At 32.4% G+C, this 18,976-nt stretch overlaps 1 protein-coding gene across 1 annotated transcript in view; it reads left to right on the top strand.

Moving 5' to 3' along the window:
• The window catches only part of LOC123678784 (filamin-A), a 42,048-nt gene extending 39,401 nt beyond the window's left edge, over positions 1-2,647 (top strand). The window contains exons 19-24 of the mRNA XM_045615999.1: positions 32-471; positions 565-967; positions 1,118-1,320; positions 1,531-1,812; positions 1,930-2,109; positions 2,266-2,647. Coding sequence (XP_045471955.1) covers positions 32-471; positions 565-967; positions 1,118-1,320; positions 1,531-1,812; positions 1,930-2,109; positions 2,266-2,397 — 1,640 coding nt within the window. The 3' untranslated portion in view covers positions 2,398-2,647. The remainder of the gene's footprint in view (positions 1-31; positions 472-564; positions 968-1,117; positions 1,321-1,530; positions 1,813-1,929; positions 2,110-2,265) is intronic.
• Positions 2,648-18,976: the final 16,329 nt, after the last annotated feature.

Genomic DNA, 18,976 nt, shown 5'->3' with positions numbered 1-18,976 from the left:
TAAGTAAAATACTTATTATATTTTTTTTTAGTATCTACCAAGAGAGCTGGAAATGCAGAATTGGATGTTCAAGTAACCAACCCTACTGGATTATTCCTACCTGTGACAGAGACAGAACTTGAGGATGATCTAACCCAAATCTCCTTCCTTCCATCGATACCTGGACTTTACCAAGTCACGGTTTCTTATGGTGGTCTTCCAGTTAGAGGATCTCCTCTTGCATTGGGAGTAGGGCCCGTAGGACCAACACCTCCTCCCAGAGCTGTTGGTAAAGGCCTGGAGAGGGGTTTGGTGGGTGAAAGAACTTCCTTCACTATTACGAGTCCAGTTCAACCAAGAGTGCAGGTTGAAGCTGTTGAGGGTATTATTGAAGCTCATATCCAGAGTCCTAAACCGGGAGAATACATAGTGTCCTACACTCCGAAATGGGTGGGAATCTATGATATTATTGTTAGCATTGGAGCTAATGATGTGAGTATAGTATAACTGTTTTTTTTTTAATATCGTTGAATACTCTCAGGCTCTAAAGTATCATTGAAAATTAATTCATCATTAACACATCAGCTCGCAGGATCGCCGTTCAGACCTAAGATCATAAATCCCTCAGCAGTGAGAGTGATAGGAGGCTGGGACCAGTATCTAGACGACAGCGGAAGAATAAGGCTACCAACCAAGATAGCGTTCGATATTGCTAATGCCGGTCCTGGAAATCTGGAACTGAAGATTGATGGCAGAAAGATTACAGGAGAAAAATCAGGAACCAGATACAGGTTCGACATATCCGGAGAAGGTTTCAATTCTGGAGAACATGATTTCGAGGTGCACTTTGAGAATATTCCACTTCCTGATTCACCGAAAGGAGTTATTTGCTTGGGTGACCAAGTAGTTTTGACTGGAAGAGGTTTGGCACAGGCGCAATGCGGTGAACCCGCAGTGTTTACCATTGATGGATCAAAATCGAGTAGTGGTGAGAATTTTTTTTATTTTCGCACTTTATACACAACAGTTTTATTCGGTTATTGCTATGAAAAATGTGTCTAATCGGCAAATTTTTGATAGTTTAGTTTATTCTTTGTTATTAGTTTCAATTATTTTATACTATGTCTTATCTATCTAGGTAACCCTGAAGTAACGCTTCATGCTGCCGATACAAACATACCAGTGCCTGTTATGATTTCATTAGCTGGTGAAAAAATATGGAGAGCCACCTATACCTTAAATTCGCCAGGAAATTACCTTCTGAGTGTTCTATGGGCTGGCAGACCTGTCAAGGGATGCCCATTGATGGTCGAAGCCAAGGGAGGGTCTGATGCCTCCAAGGTATCTACACATTCATTCAAATTCTGTCTGACTACGTTTGTTATTATTACTGTATCTACGTTTGTTATTATTACATTGAATTTTTTCATCTTTACTTTTCGCTCGACATTTTGGCTATCATGATATCTCTTGAAGGCCAATTTATGGTGATCCAGTAGAGCCTTATCTTTATTTGATGTTGATATTGAAATTCTCATAATTATTTTGCAGGTGTTATGCTCTGGCGAAGGCCTGAGACAAGGAGTTGTTGGTAGAGAAATCAGATCTTGGATTGACACAAGGAGAGCTGGTCCAGGTGAACTAACAGCTCATTGCTCCGGACCAAGAAAGGTTGCGTATTGCGAACTATATGATCATGGTGACGCCACCTTCACGTTGAATGTTAAACCCCAAGAGCCAGGCAGACACGCTTTGACTATCAAATATGCTGGTCAACATGTACCTGGTTCACCATTCACACTTAGGGTCTCTGGTGCACCTGATGCCAGCAAGGTGAGAGCAAAAAAAGCTGAAATTGAGCAGATTTATTAATTTTTATAAATAACAATAGATTCAGGATTGCCAGGTGCCAAACTAAATTGCTAACAAAATTGTATTTTTTGTTGAAAGGTGAGAGTTTATGGTCCTGGAATAGAACATGGTGTTTTGGCTACGTTCCAGTCAAGATTTATCTGTGATACAAGAGGAGCAGGTGCAGGTCAACTCACGGTTAGAGTAAGAGGACCTAAAGGGGCATTCAGAGTTGAAATGCAAAGGGAAAGTCAGAAGGATAGAACTATACTCTGTAAGGTAAATTAACACTTCAAAAAAAAAAAAAAACCGTTAATCTCATCACATTTTTCCAAAAAAATAATGACAGACGAGGTTTTCAAAAAACTCTTGATAAAGAAAATACAATTAAATTTTTCTAAACACTCAAAACACTGGTTTTAATTCTTTTTTCAGTTCGATCCTACTGAGCCAGGAGATTACAGAGTAGAGGTGAAATGGGCAGGTGAACTTGTTCCTGGATCTCCATTCCACGTGATGATTTTCGATACACAAGAAGAACTCCGGAGGTATATAAACTCGTTATAAGATTGAAGAAAACAAAAATTATATTGGTTTAACTTATTTATTTCCGTCCATGTCAGTACGTACTTAATTTTTATGGAATAATTTGTTTGTATATATGTATTTCTTAAATTTTTGTTAACTTGAACTTCGATGATAACGTTGATATCAAGACATATTTTAATATTTTATGTTGAATAAAAACTATAACTGAAATAAGATTATAATATATTAGAGACAAAGTTGGCTAATAAAACGATCTTTTATGTTTTAATATTCTTTATTCATTAATCATTTGGAATCAAATGAACTTATTGAGAAATTTGGAGATCATAGGTAGGTCTTATACAGGGTGTCCGGGAAAATCTCTCGGATTCAGATAAAACATACAAAAAAAAGATGACAAGTTCCCATAATTTTTTTTTCCTAGACTTCCTCCCTACGGAGGTACGGCCTCCTAAATGACGTCACTGGAAATACATTTTAGTGGAATAAATTTGAAACTACTTAATATGATTTAAAGAACTATAAACATGAAACAAAAATATTTTAGATACACTTTTTTCAGTAAATTCCTTTGGTGTTTTCATTTGTTTTTTTATTGCAGTATTGAATTTATAATACAAACTTGGTTTTTTTTTATGTGAACTATAAATATTTCTGTAACAAATAAATCGGCATCTTTCCTCCTTCAAAAATAAATACCATGATATATAAATTTCTTATATCAAACTATAAAAATCATCAAAAGTTTATGTTTCACAAGGCAAATCAAGTGCTTATCTATTATAATCTGTGAACTTCATGAGATTTTTCAAATATTCGGTGGCCACCAAAGTAGACGTTTTTCTTTAGTCAAAAAAACAACAGTTATCAATTTTCAATTATTGAAATTTTGAAAAAATTTTGCAGAGACCTTGGTGGGTACCGAATATTATATTATTATAATATTATAACAACAATTCTTCACTACTGTTTGCAAAACTAACACTAGTAACAAAGCCGTAATGACAGTAAAATTCAAATGAAAATACAAAGTATGTATTCAAAATAAAATAAAAAGTAATACTTAATAATAAAAATTGAATCAAAAAACATTCAAATTTCTCTTTCGACCACTATTGCCTATTCTTAAGGGGGTTGCTAAACCTCTTAACAAATAACTTTCCGCAACATCAACTTGATGACCAATAAGGGAATATGCCTAAGAATATGTTTTAGTTCATCTTTATATATAAATGTCAAAATATGTGAAAAATTATGAACAGGTCAAACTTTAACATTGAAATCAATAGAGCATTAATCAGATATATGTCCAACAAAATTCTGTAAGTCTCCACGTCAAGAAACGTCAAGAAGATGACTAATACCCTTTACAATAGATCTGCAATAAATCACTTCCAGAAAAACTGTCATTACATTCCTGAACCCTCCTATAGAATAAGGAATTATAGAATCCCCACTTCTACTGGTACAACTAGGAACAAATAGTTCCACCAATCGCATGGTCTGAAGTTTTTTTTTGAATAGTTGATCGCAATGGTGACTCCAGGAGGGGCCCGCCCCCCCTAAAATTTGACATACTAAGGCTAAAATATTAGGAGAACTATAATTTTGCTTTACTTTGACCCCCCAAAAAATCTGCCCACCCCTGTTTTTGAAAGTTGGAGTCGCCCCTGGTTGGTCCTCTCTTCAGGTGAAATCTTCTTTTCTCTAATCTTGGGATCATCAATGGAAATCAATATTTAATTTTGGGGAGTCGGGGACATATAGTTATATTTTGATCCATATTTTTATAAGATAATTTATATGCAATAATCTAATTTGAGCTTTCATGAAACAAAATAAAAATTATGGACGTTAGTCTGAATTCGTATTTCTTCATTTTAATTAATTAATATTCGTTGTGGATCACAAATAAATCTCTCAGCTTTCATTCCCAATATTAATTATGCTAATTGTGAATATTTTAACGAAAAAAAGTTGCCTTTGAATCATGATCAATTCTTTCTAATTTATTTATAAAGGAATATTCCTAGAATTTCATTAATAGATGATGATGATTTCACCTTTTTTTTTAATCTAAAAGAAAAGAAATAGGGATTATTCAATAGGAAAATCAATCAAAATAGAACAACTTTTGAAAAACATTTAAGGCAGAAATTGAAAATCGATATGTAACCTAGATATATGAGGTACCATTTAAGGTAGACATAAAAACATACTTGGTTTTCAATCAAGGTGGGAAAATGAAATTTACAAAATGAATGATTCGAGGAAAATCAATTTCTCAAGTAGGTATCTAATATTCGTGATGCGGAATATTTTTATTTTTCAGTATATCTTTATAACATATTCCCCGAGAGAATATTCGAAATATGTTGACATTATAAATATATGAAGTAGGTACCAATAATTTTGCTAGTTCACACCATCCAACTATGCAAATTTGGAATTCAATATTCTTTATGCCTTTTTTTTAAACTTTGCTATTAGGATAATTAATAATAATTTTCAGGTGAAGTGTTGTTTTGAGATATCAAAAAAACGATATGTACCTATAATATTGTTTGATATTGAGATAGAAAAACATTGGAAGTTTTACACATTGGTTAATTATTTCCCATCGAATAGAATACGAAACTCATAAAGATCTTGCTTTATAATCACAAATCATATAATATCTGTAGAAAAATTTCAGACATTTACAGACATCAGTACCTCGATTTTGATTTATTTATTGATCTTTTGGAATCCTCCAAGTTTTCTATAGGAATGCAACATAAAATTTGGTCTAAAAATCGGATATCATTGATATTTCTAGTTCAAGAACAAGGTTCATCTATCCAATGAATATTTCATCGAAAAAACAAATAATTAACATCAATTTTTTTGTGATATTGATGAACAGAGATTTATAATATCGATGAATAAGGGTAGGTATACGTTTAAGAATGAAATTTCTTTATAATGTTGAAAAAGTAATCAATGAAATCTAGTGGATAATTGTTTCTTTAATGCAACGAACAAATTTTCTTCAGTATATTGAAACCGATTAAAATTTCTCTAAAAATTAAAATGTGCTGTCAACGAATCACTCCACAGGGTGTTCTGAAGAAAAGCTCACTTTTCATTCTTTTTATGCATCCCTGTATATATTAAAAAATAAAGTAACTGAGGACGGCATTTGAACAGTTATGTTCACGAGGAATCAAGTTAAAATTTAAAAAAAGATAGCTAAAATATGCCAAAGGATTCAAGAAAATAAAATGAATTAAAAACTTCGTTGAGACTTTGTTCGTGCCTCAAATTTTACTGGTGTATATTTTATTTCCATGATAAAACCACAGCAATAAAGCTGCGACTGGACTTTCAAGTCCTACTTCAATGTCAATAATTCATGAATGGACTATATGTGGTAGGTACTCAAACCGAGCATTGAATTGATGTGGTTATTTCGATCATCACCATAAAAGTTTTGTAAAAGCAGCAATCAGAATATAATTTTCTCGCGAATTATATTCCTATATCAACAAATCAGTCACCCCATTTCAACGATCAACCTCCGACATTCTGAATGTCAATATCAAGGTTTGCAGCAATAAACTAAACTCATTCATCATACCAATGATCACCAAGAGAAAGTATATGTATGCGATTCGACATAAGGCAGGCAAGAAGTAGAATGATTCCGTCTGTAACCGCTAAAGCAATATCATTTGCCATATGTTCAATAAATGTGAAAAAAGTAGGACATTCTTTTGAACACAAAATCGATAGACAATAATGAAATTCTTACAATTATCTTATAAAACGACAATTATCTGTCTAAGAAGATTGTTAATTTGAAATGGGAACAGCAGAAAATTGACAGATCTTTATTAGACATTCATAAATGTAATTACTATTGATTAATTATATGGAATTATAAAGGCACAGTGAGTTATCGTTCAAAATAGAAGTAGTACGTATAGATGACTTGTTCAGTGTTATTTGCGAAAAATATAATGGTGCCCACTTGAATTCCTGTTGTCCACAAATTTTTCCTCGTAATTCCATACTTTTTCCACCATACACTCATACAGGGTGTTTTTGGAAGTTTTTTGAAAACACCTACAAACAAAAATGGGATATTCTTTGGGTAATTATAGGAGTAAGAAGTCCTATATATACATTGGATAGCACATGTTCTCGAGATACAGGGTGTTCCTCGTAGCCTAACTTTTTTGTGATGATTTTACTAGTTGATCAAATTTTTATGAATCATTGCTATAGATCGAGAAAATAAATACCAAAACTAATAATCAATTCATTAATCACAAATAAATAACTAACTTGATTGATTGAAACTTCTTTCTTGATATCGGTAGCAGATACAACCAAACCCAAAAAGTTGTGTACTAGAACAAATTTTTTTTTCAAATATTTTTGAACTACCAGTGGCCCATCAAAAAACAGTTGTTCCATATTTAAAGAACTTTTCTCCTAAAAAATATCCAAAGAATCTCTCGTCTTCATCTGCACTACGAGCACGTCTAAGTCCGAGGTTTTCTATCTGCTTTGTCGCCCCTTGTTTTGCCATGGCATCTTTGAGTTTTGCATTCTTCATCGGTATATACACTTACCCCAAGTTTTCCAAAGTCATTGAATTAGAGAGGAAATATAATTCTAGTTTTAGGGAGAATCTAACACAGAATTGGTATCAAAATTACAAAAAAAAATGGTATTGTTTTTAGTATAATGGAAACAGAATTAGAGTTATGGTATAAAAAATTCAGTAGTGAGACTGAAAATCTGCCAGATACAGCATGTGAGTGTGGCGAGCTCTGAGGGGAGATTTTCAACATCGAAGAGGTTGAAAACCTGGCATCAGATGAACAATCGACGAGGAAAGATAGAAAGGTGTGGCACTCGATTTGGCATTATCATACATCTTTAGGGAAATTGAACTCGATATTGACTCTGTGATAAAAAGGTTTGCCAATATAAAGGGGAGATTCTTGGAATTGTTATCATAAAAAACATGAAATACAAACTATTTAACGAGTAAAAGATTTTTTTCCCTTTCACAACAATTGTTTTTGAGTCATTAGTTTTTAGGCATGTTTATATTTATGTTTTTTACCTGTTTATTATGATCACTAATTTGTTGTCAGGGCCACCGCGAGGACCAGCAAATCAGACATTTTGCCGGGGCGCCAAATTTTAGGAGCGCAGTCAGTTAACAATACATATTTTTGGCCGCAAGAATGTTTTCCTAGTGAAAATACCACTCATGGTCGTAAAATAATAAAATTATCAAGAGCCAATTTTGTTTAAGTCGAATAGGCGCTCCCAACTACAGTTATGAAAATACAAATAACTACTAAAATGCGCCTTTAAGAACTACGTCGTCTTTTTACTATATAGACTTCAGAGCGTCGTACTTTTGAACAATGCAGGACTCGTTTCAATGAAATCAATAAAACGTCCTTTAATAAAGTTGACAAGATGATTTTAAGTTAAAGAAAACGATTTCATATGAAATTGAAAAGATGCTTCAAGGGAACAACAGAGGCTTCTTCGAAGAAAATTAAGATAAATTATAGGCAAAGCAGTGCGGCGAAATTTTATTTTGCCGTGGCGCCAAAATGTCTGGCAGCGGCCCTATTTGTTTCCTTGTTGTGTATATATGTTTAAGTATTTATTTTTGATGAAATAATTGATGTGTACCAGACAAAAACTTTTTTCGATTATATCGAGATATTACAGTGCGCCAAAACGCCTGCACAAACCAAGTTTCTCAGCGTAGCACGTGATTAGGAATTAGCTATTCGTTGTCCGAATTGGAAGCTTGAAACATAATATGCGAATAGTGTTCGCCAAAAGGGAAAGTAGTCGCAAAACTGATGGACATTATCTCGTATACCCATGTTGCATATTTGCGAACCCGTCCAAAGCACACTACGCGTTCAATCGGCATATACTTCGCGCATGCCCAGCCGTGTTCTCGTTTCAGCCTAAATGCTAACGGCCTTGCACGAATGTATGTCTGAATTTCTAGGTCAAGAAACAAGGTCAATAAGTTTCTCCTCAATACAGTAGTTCTCCATTAGACTATAATCTTGTAATGTTAAAATTGCTCGTTGACAAGATTGCCTGGTGTTTTAACGAATTTTCGTTGATAGAGACGCCAATTTTTTATGTGGGTCGCGAGAAAGTCTCTCGCTCTTTAGGATGCGCTCAGAATTTGGTCGACTTTGTTCTTCATTCGTTTTCAATGTTTATAAGCCTCTTGTTTTTGTAGGTTGAGGTAGTGGAAGATTTGGATTTATGCATCGATAATTGAATATTTGAGAACAGGAGATATAAAAAGGATATGAGTGTATTTCCGAATGTATCTGAAATATATTGCGTTTCTCATAATGGATAGGAAGTTTTTAATTAATATGAGTTTCGACATCCGACTAATTATTCATTTTATGGGCAGGGCCGCCGCCATACATTTTGGCGCCCCGGCAAAATAAAATTTCGCTGCCCTGCTTTGCCTAATTTATCTGCATTTTCTTTAAAAAAGGCTCTGTTATCTTTTCAATTTCATATGAAATCGTATTTTTTAACTCAAAATCACCTTGTAAATTTATCAAAGGACGTCTTGTCGATTTCATCAAAAAAAGTACGACGGTCTATAAGTCTCTAGTAAAAAGGTGACGAAGTTCCTAAAGGTTCATTTTAGTACATACGTATCTATTTGTATTTTCAACTGAATTGGCTCTTGGTTTTATCATTTTACTAGAAAGAGTGGTATTTTCACTAAGAAAACATTTCTGTTTAAAATATATGGCTTGTTTTATTAACTGACTGCGCCCCTAAAATTTGGCGCCCCGGCAAAAAGTTTAGTTTGCCGGTCCTGACGGCGGCCCTGTTTATGGATACTTTCAAACGATACTCATATGAGAAAAAATTCCACGAACTTAGGTATCGGTAATGTCATCATCTCAAACTAAAATGCACACCTCTTATGGCTTGAGTACAGAAAATAAGGAGAAAAAAGTATGAATTCGATTGAAATATTATCATAAACCAATTCATTGACTCATTTTGAAATTTTGATTGGTTGAAGTAGATTTCTTCGATCCGTTCAACTTAGATACAGATAAATCTGAATATATTCCTAAGAGGTTCAGATCTTTGATGACTACGAAAATTTGAACTGAAATTGAAAAGCATTATTTTCAATAAATTGTACCTATAATAGTAATTTACGTAACACTATCGCTGCTCCATTCCATATTTTATTGCGATTGCGATCAAAAAACATGCAAATTTTTGACAACTAATTTTATATGAACTCTCAGCCGTTATCTCGGTTGCTATGGATTCTATGATTCTTTTCCGGCCTAGTCCGGGAAGTACGTACTTTCCGGACTAGGCCGGGAAATGCTACTTTCTCAGAGAAAAAGCGTCCGGGAAGTGAGCACTTCCCGGACGGTTGCCGAAAAAATATATTTCTGAAACTACAAAATTTATGGAACACAGACATCATATCAAATGCAATATGCACCTCTCTCATGATTTTTAAGAATCGCTTCGAACGGCGATAAATAGATTGTGATTCTATTTTTACAATTTTGCATATTTCGAAAATTACAAATTTCATGAAGTACTAAAAAACATTGATGAAAATGATTTAACAAATTTTTAATAATGAAAGATTGAAATAAAAATCAGTACATATTCTCAAGAGGTTCAAATCTATAAGAATAAAAAACACAACACAAAAAAATAATAAAATTAAAAAAAAAAACACACACGAACTTTCACAATGATATATTTTTATATGATTTATATTTATCCACAAATACTACCTATTTCTTTTCAATTAATTGATTATATCAACTAAAAAAAGGGAATTTTCGAAACTATAAAATTTATGGAACGCAATTGTCATATCAAAAACAACATACATAATATAAAAGTTGACTTGTTTCGTATTATTATTTTAAGTGTATTAACAATTATTATTATTCGATAGATAAAATCAATAATTTTTTTATCGAGAAGGCAATATTCGATAGTTTTGGTTTCTACTCAACGGAAATTTATTTTGTGATAAATAAAAATATTTTTTCGATACAAAGCGATGAATATGTATGTAAAAAATATATTATTGTTAAATTACAGTATTTTTGGTAGAATTATTTTATGTTTTTCAATGTAAGTAAATATTAAGTCAAGTTAGAATTTGAAATTGTTTCTTATGGAATTTTCAAATTTATTTCCTAGTAGTTTTTACAATTAGACGTAGGTAGATGTTTTTTGCCCTATCTTATCTTTGGCCAAAAAAATTGTTGATTCTACAGTTTTTTTTTCAACTCGAATCACTTTCCACTTTAGGCTTCATTAATTTAGGTTCATTAATTCCTCTGCAACGGTATTTATATTCCAAATCATGCTGTACAGCTGTTAGTCTGATTAATATTAATTTATTATCTGAAATTTAATTTTTTCGAATATATGGGTTCTCACATTTTTTTTTATTAATTCAAGATAATGAGTATATTTCTTGCATTCTCTTTCTATTTGGTACCTATTATTTTTGACAATGTATTTGAAGTGTTTCAGGTATTTATTACAGGTTGAGAGAAAAATTTATACAAAAACGTAAGAAAGTTGGGATGTTCTAATTAATTATGATAAAAACTTTTCATTGAGAATGAAACTCATTCGACATAAAACGGTACACTGTTTTAGTTCCCGAGTAAGGACAATTTGATCCCTATCAGACTTCTGGTTCAGTCAAGGTCGTTTTCCAACATATCTGGTAACTCTGCGGTGTTGAAATTTGGTGCAGTCGAGAACTTGATTGTCCACATCTTTTCCTTGTTGAGACTTCAATTTCCATCGTATATTGGCTTGAAATGAGAAGATGATATTTGTAGGTTTCGTCAGTTGAAATCTTTTTTTTTATAGTCAACCCATATCTACCAATTGGATTTAATGGATGTCTCGTGAACAAATTGTCAAAGTTCAAACTATTTATTATACAGGGTGTTTCCTAAACATGCGGCAAAAATTCAGGGGGTTGTTCCTTGGACTATTTTAAGCATGTTTTGTCCTTGGATGATTTTTGAAAAACCTCTTTGTTTCGAAGATACAGGGCGAACAACATTTTTCATATTTTTAAAATTAATAATAGTTTAAATAAAAATGCGTACCGCACTGTGTTTACTAAGTAGGTACAATTTATTTTTAAATTTGTTTAACAACATTCCAATTACTAAAAACGGCCAGTTTTTTTACTAAAAATTGCTAATACATCACAAAACGAACTCAAATGAAAACCGTGTGTAATCTGTATTCCTTTACCATCTGCACTCATCAATTTTTAGTCAAAAAACTGGCCGTTTTTAGTAATTGGAATGTTGTTAAACAAATTTAAAAATAAATTGTACCTACTTAGTAAACACAGTGCGGTACGCATTTTTATTTAAACTATTATTAATTTTAAAAATATGAAAAATGTTGTTCGCCCTGTATCTTCGAAACAAAGAGGTTTTTCAAAAATCATCCAAGGACAAAACATGCTTAAAATAGTCCAAGGAACAACCCCCTGAATTTTTGCCGCATGTTTAGGAAACACCCTGTATATACTGCTCTTCAGAAGTTAGGGAACTCTGAATTTTTCGAACAAAGCACGTAATAATGTTATTAGTACATAAAAACATAGGCAGTTTTTGTGGATTTCTCTTATTTTACTATGCTACTTGAAACAATTATTTCAAAAGAGTGTAAATATATATATAAATTTTTCTTGAGTTCTCTAATATTTGAAGAACAGTTCATTTGAGTTTATTCAAATGAGAACATTCAATTGATGCTATCTGCATATATGTTCCACTTTCCTATGCACCTTGTAGATTTTTGATTCATTCAGTATTGAATCAAAACTGGATTTTTATCCTAGGAGGATTTCGGAAGAATTTTTGGCATTTTTTCTCGAAATCGGTAGCCGATACAATAAAACTACAAGAAACCAAAGAGTTCTGTACTAGATTAAAGTAGTAGTTCCAAATTCTGTTCAACTACCACTGATCTCCCAAAAAAAAGCTCTGAAGGAAAAATTCAGACACAAAAATATTATACTGCAGATTTGCAATCGATATCGCCATATTACGAAACAAAAACTATGAATTTAAACATCTAAGCCAAACTTTAGTTGAATCTCTTGTGAAGTACAGATGCTATTAAATGAAACTTGAAAAAATCCAAACTCTAACACCCTGTATCTCGAACACAAAGCGTTTTGCTCATGTTCATACTATTTTTTCTTATATTATCCGTTGATTCTCTCATTTTCGTTTGTACCTCCAATTTAGAAACATCCTCTATATGTACCTTCTCTGCTCAAAAGTGTAATCTATGAGGATATCTCATTTTCATACTGTACAGGTGTCCTAAATTCGATGCACACTGAGATCATCTCGAGAACCATAAGATTTGGAGAAAAATCTTCAAGGATACTAATTTTTTTTTTTTCGAAATTAAAAGATATCAGAAATCAGATCGTGATAATATCTTGCTTGGTTCTAGATTTACTAGGCGTTTCTGCAAAACGACTGTTTCAAATATTACGCTACATCTTGCTTTCTATTGGATAAATTCTAAAATATTTTTCTCAATAATTTTATGGTTTATATGATACTCATAACAGATGGGAAATTAATTACCGTTTTAGAGATATAGAGGAGAGTTGGTATTTTTGAAAGGGACAAGCCATATTTTTTTACGCAGTTTGTGAGCCGCATTTGTCGAAAAACATTCCGTTACCGGTTTTTCAAAAATGTCATCCGATTCAAAGATATTGAATTTTTCGACCAGGGCCGGCCCAAGGGGCTTGCAGCTGATGCAAGCTCTTCCCAATTTTTGCTCGTAAAATCGGGGCGCTGTATACACTAGAGCCTTCCCATTATGGGACACCTTATATACCGGGTGTCCCAAGTTATCGTATACAGGCAATACTAGCTTATTTGACAAGATGAAAAAATATTGTTATGTTGTTATTAATACAAACAATACCAAGTATGTGCTATCGTTGTATTCCAAATAGAATGACACGCAATTTACACTGACAATATACAGGGGGTGCCATTTGAAAATAAAGAGTGAGGGGTAGACACCAGAGGGATGTCAAATGTAAGAACTTTTTTTAAACATCATTGGATAATGGATAGGTACTTTGATGTTATACAAAGAAATTTTTTCATTTTGTCATTATCTTGTCAAATAAGCTAGATATTGCCTGTATACGATAACTTGGGTCACCAGGTATCAAAATTTTTCATTTATTTCGAGATTCAATTCATCTTGTCATCATAGTCACATCTAGTGACACTTGTATAATTGTAATCAAGTCATATATGGATAAACAGTCCCATTTGAGAAACACCAAATCTCCTTCATTTCGAAAAAAGATTTCGATTGTCCTTGAAGATATTTTTCTTATAGTCTTATAGTGCTCGAGATTATCTCAGTACAATATCCAATTTTTGAAAAGTTGAACAATTTTCAGTGATGGAAATTGTATGGTTTTCTTCTTCGAAAATAGTAAATTTTTTGTGTGTAATGAAATTGTTTCTATTTATTTCTATGATCATATTTTTGTATCATTTTAACTTCGATAATAATAACAATCGATAAATTATTGTTATTATTTTTCTTTTTATAATTATTAATAATTAATTTTAATACCTATTCGTTTCCGTCGGAATCTGATATCGAGCAGGCCGAAAATTAAAGACTACCAACCGAAGGCAGCCTAAATGAGCCTATAAAATTTGGAACAAGCGTTAAGTAATGCATCGGATCCATCTCAAACCAACAGGATCTGAAGGGTATTTAACGATTCAACGAGAATCCAAGCAATCAAATTCTTCAGTTCGTCAATTTCCTATTCTAGATCTGAATCGAGATCTGGCCCACCTAAAATTCGACTCTCGAAAAGGAAGGAACTACTTATTCACAATTAAAAGCATCACGATTGAGTAGACGTGCGTTTTTGGTGTGCCGTCTCTGATATTCAAACACGTTAAAAGTGGAACGCGGTTTACTTTTGATAGCCAGAGGCGTGCAGGAGGGGTCTACAATGCGGACATACTTCCCACATGTCGGACGTATCTTTGGAGAATTGAGGACATCATAATACTGATCGTTCTCTTAACGAGTTTAGTTTGTCTGGTTTCACATGTATGCATATGGTGTTTCGGAGTTTATTTCCATTGGCCATCCTACTAAGACTCCATCTTCCAATCGCCATATATTTCCATTGGTAATGGAAACAACCCATGAATTTGGAAAAATAAGACTTCGATATAGAAAAGTACCTAATGCTGGAGAAGATAAATATATAACTAACATTTTTCATCAACACTAGCAATTACAGGATCAACTGACTTCTAATTCTTCAAATCATCCATCATGGATGAAGATCTATCTTCCATTTGAATTAAAATTCATTAGAAGTAAAAACACATAAAAATTATGAAAAAACTTTTATCGATTTTTCTAATTCTTCAAGTTAGTTGACTGAAATCATTAGAATTACTGGGAAGAAGCACTAGAAACATGAATTCTCTTTACATTGCTTTCACCCAATGTTCGAAACTGACACGTCAAGATGTGTAAAACTATATCAAAATCTAACCATCAAAAGCATAAAAGAGTAAGAACATTTTAGAGGGCCACTACAGGCATATCAAAATCCGTTCGAAAGATAGGGTGGCTCAACTAACAAAAAAGTTGCGTTATTTAGGAATGAGTGTGTTGGTGTGAACAGATCCGAAATATCCCCATTGGTTCCAGACATATCTCGAAAAAACTGAAAATCGAAATTTTTTTTCTGAATGACTCATTTGATTTTGGAGATAACTTCACGAAATTTGGTTAATAGCCATTATCCAATTTAGAGATAGTCATGGTGCCTTCAGATTTATTCTGTTTTCCATTGTTTCAGAGACGCGATAGTCGAGGGATGATTTCACATAACAACTCTTCAAATTTGCGTACCTAGACTCGATATTTTTGTAGAGTGTGATACATTGTTGAATTTGTAATTTTTTTTTCATCACCTCATAAGGAAAACCAATATGGCGTCCATAAGAAAAAAAAATTGACTATCGCGTCTCTGAAACAATGAAAAACAGAAAAAATCTGATGACACAATTAGAATCTCGATGTTGGATAATGACTACAAACCGAATTTCGTGAAGTTATCTCCAGAAACAAATGAAATATACAGAAAAAAAAAATCTCGATTTTCAGTTTTTTCGATATTGTATCTCGAGAATCATTGCAGATATTTTGGATATGTTAACACCGACAAATTAATCCCTAAATAACGCAACTTTTTTGTAATTCAAGCCACCCTGTATCTCTAACGGTTTTCGATATCCCTATAGTGCCCCTCTAAATAGTTATTACCCTGTAGAATATACCAATTTTTTCTAACTATTTCTTAAATCAGCAGTGTGTCTATAGCTGAAAAAAAAATGTAATGACAATTCTTATGATTAAAATATTCTGAAATTCTTACTTTTACAAACCTGATTATTGATGTGTCAGCAATCTCTTTTTTCATAACACATCCTGAACAGCTGCTGTTAGTGTATTTATTATAATTAAAATTTGATCACTTGATTAGGTTTTCCGTTCACTTTAATTTTTAAACTATAGTTCAATCAAACTTTCTTAAAAAGTTCATGATTTTTCTTTGCAGCTAGGGATTCACGGCTTGACTTGGTATTTTAGCTACTTGGCTTGAGCTCGACTTGAAATCAACTCAAGTTCAAGTCAAGTAGTAGCTTTTCAATGTTAGGTCCAGTACTTGATAAATGAATACTTGACATTGAAAAACTATAACTTGACTTGAACTTGAGTTAATTTCAAGTCAAGCTCAAGCCAATTATCTTGAATATCAAGTAAATCCTTATTTGCAGCATTCCAAATACAACTTAGAATCAAATCATTATTTATATGAATGAGATACTTACTCGATAGTTCTTTTAGTTCCCAAAATACCTTCTGCATCAATCTAACCAAACCTATTTTATTTAGAAAATTCTGTTATAATACGCACTTATAAAGAAATCAAATGATTTTGTGAAAACTGGTAACTTTGGGGAAAATTATAAAGTGGAAATAAAACTTCACGTATAAATTTTTTTCTCATTTAAAAAAGATTTCTTTGATACAACTCTTATTAATATAATTAACAACAAATCGATCACGATCGACTAGACGAGTACGTCCCAGTCCATTCACATCTGATTCCTAATTGATTCGGGTTTTTCTAGGTTGAACTTATAGTAATTATCACAGGGACGAAAACATTGTCTTTCTTCCTTGAAGGGCGAAAAGACTGAATGCATTCATATTGTCCATTCTGTGCGACAAATGAGAGAAAAGTTTCGGGAATATCATTCAGAGACAATCGGTTTTTTTTTGGAAAAATATAATTTTAAAATCAAACACATATCAAACAAAGTATGTACATCAAATTCTCCGGAGATTATCTCTGAAGATCAATTATATAACAAATAGATTTACATATTTATATTATCAATTTATAATCCATGATTCAAATTGAAACAACTTGAATATTTCATCCAAATTATTATCAATTACTCAAGAGAAATTTGTTCGTCGCATAAAATAGACCACTCTTGACAGGTCCAGCGAAAAAAAGTCATTATCATTGAGATTTTGGAGTCTAAACGTAGTTTCGTATAGATAAATGGGGGGAGTTTTCACGTACATCATAAATAAATAAGTTATTTTAAATACAAAATATACAATTTGTTCCTTAGAATAACCAACGAATCGTTAAAAGATTTACATATAAAAATATAAACAAATTTTTGTAAAATTACAAATACTACACTTAAATATTAAGTATCTTCCTATCACAAAAGTGCATTAAAGAACCTGAGGAAATTGGAATCATCATCTCAAATACAATCTCTTCGAATAGAAACTTTTGCATAATCCCAAATTCAATAAAAAAGATAGTATGTATTAAAAAAATGTATACATGCTCTTCAGGGACGTAGCTACAGAGGGTTCAAGGGCTCAGAAAGACAATTCCCTGTTCTGAAATTAACGAAAAACTATTTCAGAAGTTGAGTGTCCCAAATGAGAATGTTAAGTTCGACAATTTGGTCTATTGAATATGCAACCGCAAGAATATTAGATTTGAAGGAAAAAATTTCTCTTTTCTCTAATTCGAAACCAAGATCATTTGGCCTGTTCTGAAATGTGATTATGTTTTTTCATTTATTATATTTTTCGATTTATTTAATTCCAATATTTATTTTATTTATTCATTTTATATCAATGAATTGAATAAAACTTCCATGAAATAATGTTTTATGTGATTTTAATTTTACATAATTATATTTACAAATTTCCCTGTTCCCTAGTTTTTGAACTCTTACACACAGTTTCTCCCCCTCACAGCTTCATTAGGAACTCAAAATTGTTTGAGGAGAAGGACTCGGTAATATTTGTTTGCACCAATGCCCGGATAACATTTGCTACGCCCCTGGAGCTCCTCATAAATAATCGTAGAGGTTTTTTGAATATTCTTCACCGATTTTTACTAATTTCGACAACTAGTGAGTAGTTTTCAAAATCAGTGAAAATCTGTGAAGAATAGTACAAAAATCTCTAAGATTATTTATAAGTATGTGCAACATAGTAGTTGAAACTACTTTTGAAGATCCTGTATACGATTCAACACATGGAACAGAAATGAAGAATAAGAATTAAATAGGAGTATATACAGTCATAGTAATATACAGGAGGGTCCTGAAATAGTGGCGAAAGACATAAATATTCAACATGCTATAGAGTTACCAAATTGTTTGAGCTCTGTTTCATTAAAATATTTTCGGTCACATAGATCAGTTTTTCGTGGACGGATTCAAACTTATTTTTTCTTCACTTTTTCGGTGTCTACAAAAAAAAAATAAAAAATATTTCGACAAGTTGGGAACCATTCAGTGACCGGAAATATTTACCAATAAGGTAAATCTAAAAAAGGGAAAATTTTATCTTTACCCAACTAGAGATAGGAAGCACTGTTGCAGGACCCTGTACACTGAAAAGGTTAAAGAAAATTCTGTAAACAATAACCAAAATAAATAAAATTTACAATTCATAACTGACAATGACGTTTTTACAATTCGAAGTTCCTTTAAAGAAATTTCCGTTGTGAAAGAAACGTTTTTGATAAAGATTTAAAAAACAACTGTTACATATTACTGTCTATCTAGGCACAGGACTTTTCTCGATGAAATCGACCAAAAATTGGACAAGGTGATTTTGATTTAAAAATTCGATTGCATATGAAATTGAAAAGAAGAAAGAACTGACCGGGGCGCCAAAATGTTTGGCGATGGCGATGTCTGTGTATATATCTGTACTTACGATTGATATTAATATCTTTTGTAATCCTATCCGTAGATAGACAGTAATCTGTCTAATTTTTGTTGGACATATCTCAAAGTTTGAAAGTAGGATCAGAAGTAGATCCAGATCCATGTATCTTGTATATAAACTGGTCTTC

This window comes from Harmonia axyridis, chromosome 4 (assembly GCF_914767665.1).
Source record: "Harmonia axyridis chromosome 4, icHarAxyr1.1, whole genome shotgun sequence".
Taxonomy (NCBI): Eukaryota; Metazoa; Arthropoda; class Insecta; order Coleoptera; family Coccinellidae; genus Harmonia; species Harmonia axyridis.
Note: the sequence above shows the minus strand (reverse complement) of the source record. Positions and strands in the feature narration are given on the sequence as shown.